The sequence below is a fragment of the Arvicola amphibius genome, chromosome 10 (assembly GCF_903992535.2).
Source record: "Arvicola amphibius chromosome 10, mArvAmp1.2, whole genome shotgun sequence".
Classification (NCBI taxonomy): Eukaryota; Metazoa; Chordata; class Mammalia; order Rodentia; family Cricetidae; genus Arvicola; species Arvicola amphibius.
Window position 1 is genome coordinate 97902376 of NC_052056.1, and position 2425 is coordinate 97904800.

At 55.5% G+C, this 2425-nt stretch overlaps 1 protein-coding gene across 1 annotated transcript; it reads left to right on the plus strand.

Moving 5' to 3' along the window:
* The first annotated feature begins 1028 nt into the window (after positions 1-1028).
* Positions 1029-2156, plus strand: Gper1 (G protein-coupled estrogen receptor 1). The gene has a single exon (XM_038344594.1). It carries the CDS (start codon positions 1029-1031, stop codon positions 2154-2156), a length of 1128 nt encoding a protein of 375 aa, XP_038200522.1.
* The last annotated feature ends 269 nt before the right edge of the window (positions 2157-2425 follow it).

Here is a 2425-nt window from a genome sequence, read left to right on the forward strand (position 1 = left end):
CCAGAGCAGCTGGGCAGATGAGGAGTCATTCTCAACTATCTAGTGACCACAAGGACAGTCTAGACTACATGAGACCCTGCCTTAAAAACAAGCAGTGTGTGTGTGTGTGTGTGTGCGCACGCGTGCGTGTATGTGCATGAGTGCGTGTGTGTGTGTGCGCGCGTGTGTGCGTGCGTGTGTGTGCGCGTGCGTGCGTGTGTGCGTGTGTGATGCTAGATGGAACCGCAGCCCTCGTGTGTGCCAGGTAAGTGGTTTACCACTGAGCTACACTCCAGCCCGCAAAGGACAGTTTTTATTCTTTATTCTTTTTCATTCCGTATTAGGGAGCAGGTGTTTATATTTCCGGTACCCACACTCAGTACTGCCACTAGTCAGAGAGCGAGATTCTATGTACCACTTCAGTAAGAAAGAGGTCAGCTCCCACCCGCGGGCGTCTTGGACTACCTTTGAGAAAGGCTGGGTTTTTCCCTTCCCATGTCACATCTCTTTCCAACAGCCGCCAAACTTGAGACTTCCTGTCTCGACAAACAGTAGTTTTCCCCAAATTCCCACACCATGCACACCCGTTATTTCATGAGCTGGTGACCTGACGGGCCGCACTGCATCTCCCATGACTCACAGACTGTCGCCAACTCAAACCATCAACTGTGGACACCGTTAGGGGACAGAAAGAACACTCCCAAGTCCATCTCTCCAGCTCAGGGGCATCCATCTCTCCAAGATGGCCAAAGTCAGGGTCCAGGCAGGCTCTGTTATATCCATGCACTACACCTGGCTCCCTCAGGATACCCAGGATTCCAGATGCTTAATCCTGTCCTGTCTGCCTCCACAGGTGCCCAGAGAGTGAGCAGGCAGCACCTACCCAGACATCAGACACCCTGTCTGTCCTTCTGGTTCCCGGGACGATTTTTCCTGCTTTACAAATGCTCACTTCCAGGAGAATCACCTTTCTTTGTGAAGATGGAGCCATCACTTCAAACAGACTTCTGTGATCCTCTCAGCAAATCCTGAAAGCTATGAGGGGAGCCATGGACGCAACTACTCCAGCCCACACTGTTGGCGCAGAGACCTACCTAGGTCCCATGTGGCCAGTCCCTTCTAACACCACCTCTCTGAGCCTCAACTTGTCCCTCCCGCTGCAGGAAGACACCCCGGGAAACCTCACTGGGGACCTCTCGGAGCACCAGCAGTACGTGATCGCCCTCTTCCTCTCCTGCCTCTACACCATCTTCCTCTTTCCCATCGGCTTTGTGGGCAACATCCTCATCCTGGTGGTGAACATCAGCTTCCGGGAGAAGATGACCATACCAGACCTGTACTTCATCAACCTGGCGGCTGCCGACCTCATCCTGGTGGCCGACTCACTGATCGAGGTGTTCAACCTGGATGAGCAGTACTACGACATCGCGGTGCTCTGCACCTTCATGTCCCTCTTCCTGCAGATCAACATGTACAGCAGTGTCTTCTTCCTCACCTGGATGAGCTTCGACAGGTACCTGGCGCTGGCCAAGGCCATGCGCTGCAGCTTGTTCCGCACCAAGCACCACGCCCGGCTCAGCTGTGGCCTCATCTGGATGGCCTCGGTGTCTGCCACACTGGTGCCCTTCACAGCCGTGCACCTGAGGCACACGGAAGAGGCCTGCTTCTGCTTTGCCGATGTCAGAGAGGTACAGTGGCTGGAGGTCACACTGGGCTTCATTGTGCCCTTCGCCATCATTGGCCTCTGCTACTCCCTCATCGTGCGGGCCCTCATCAGGGCCCACAGACACCGTGGCCTGCGCCCACGCAGGCAGAAAGCCCTGAGGATGATCTTTGCCGTGGTCCTCGTCTTCTTCATCTGCTGGCTGCCAGAGAACGTGTTCATCAGCGTCCACCTCCTGCAATGGACGCAACCAGGGGACACTCCCTGCAAGCAGTCTTTCCGTCATGCTTACCCCTTGACAGGCCACATCGTCAACCTTGCAGCGTTCTCCAACAGCTGCTTGAACCCCCTCATCTACAGCTTCCTCGGAGAGACCTTCAGGGACAAGCTGAGGCTGTATGTGGAGCAGAAGACGAGCCTGCCAGCCCTGAACCGCTTCTGCCACGCCACGCTCAAGGCAGTCATTCCCGACAGCACAGAGCAGTCAGATGTCAAGTTCAGCAGTGCTGTGTGAGAGGGACCTTCCAGAGGGAGGCGGATGGGGTAGAGCGCAGCCCACACCCAACACAGGTGGGAAGTCAACTGAACCACGTCATACTCTCAAACCCCAGTGGCTTGGGGAATGTCGCACTGCTGGGTCATCTCTGGGGTTGCTGGGATCCTTCCTGACTGTCCAGCTCATGGATGCAGCAACCCAGATTCAAGGGCCCAGGGCATCAGGTCACGTGACATTGACTGTGCACTCAAAGGACATCATACAACCTGCAGACCCCAGAAGAGGAT

Coding starts and splice junctions, on each gene's coding strand:
- Gper1 (XM_038344594.1), top strand. CDS start 1,029: ATGGACGCAACTACTCCAGCCCACACTGTTGGCGCAGAGACCTACCTA.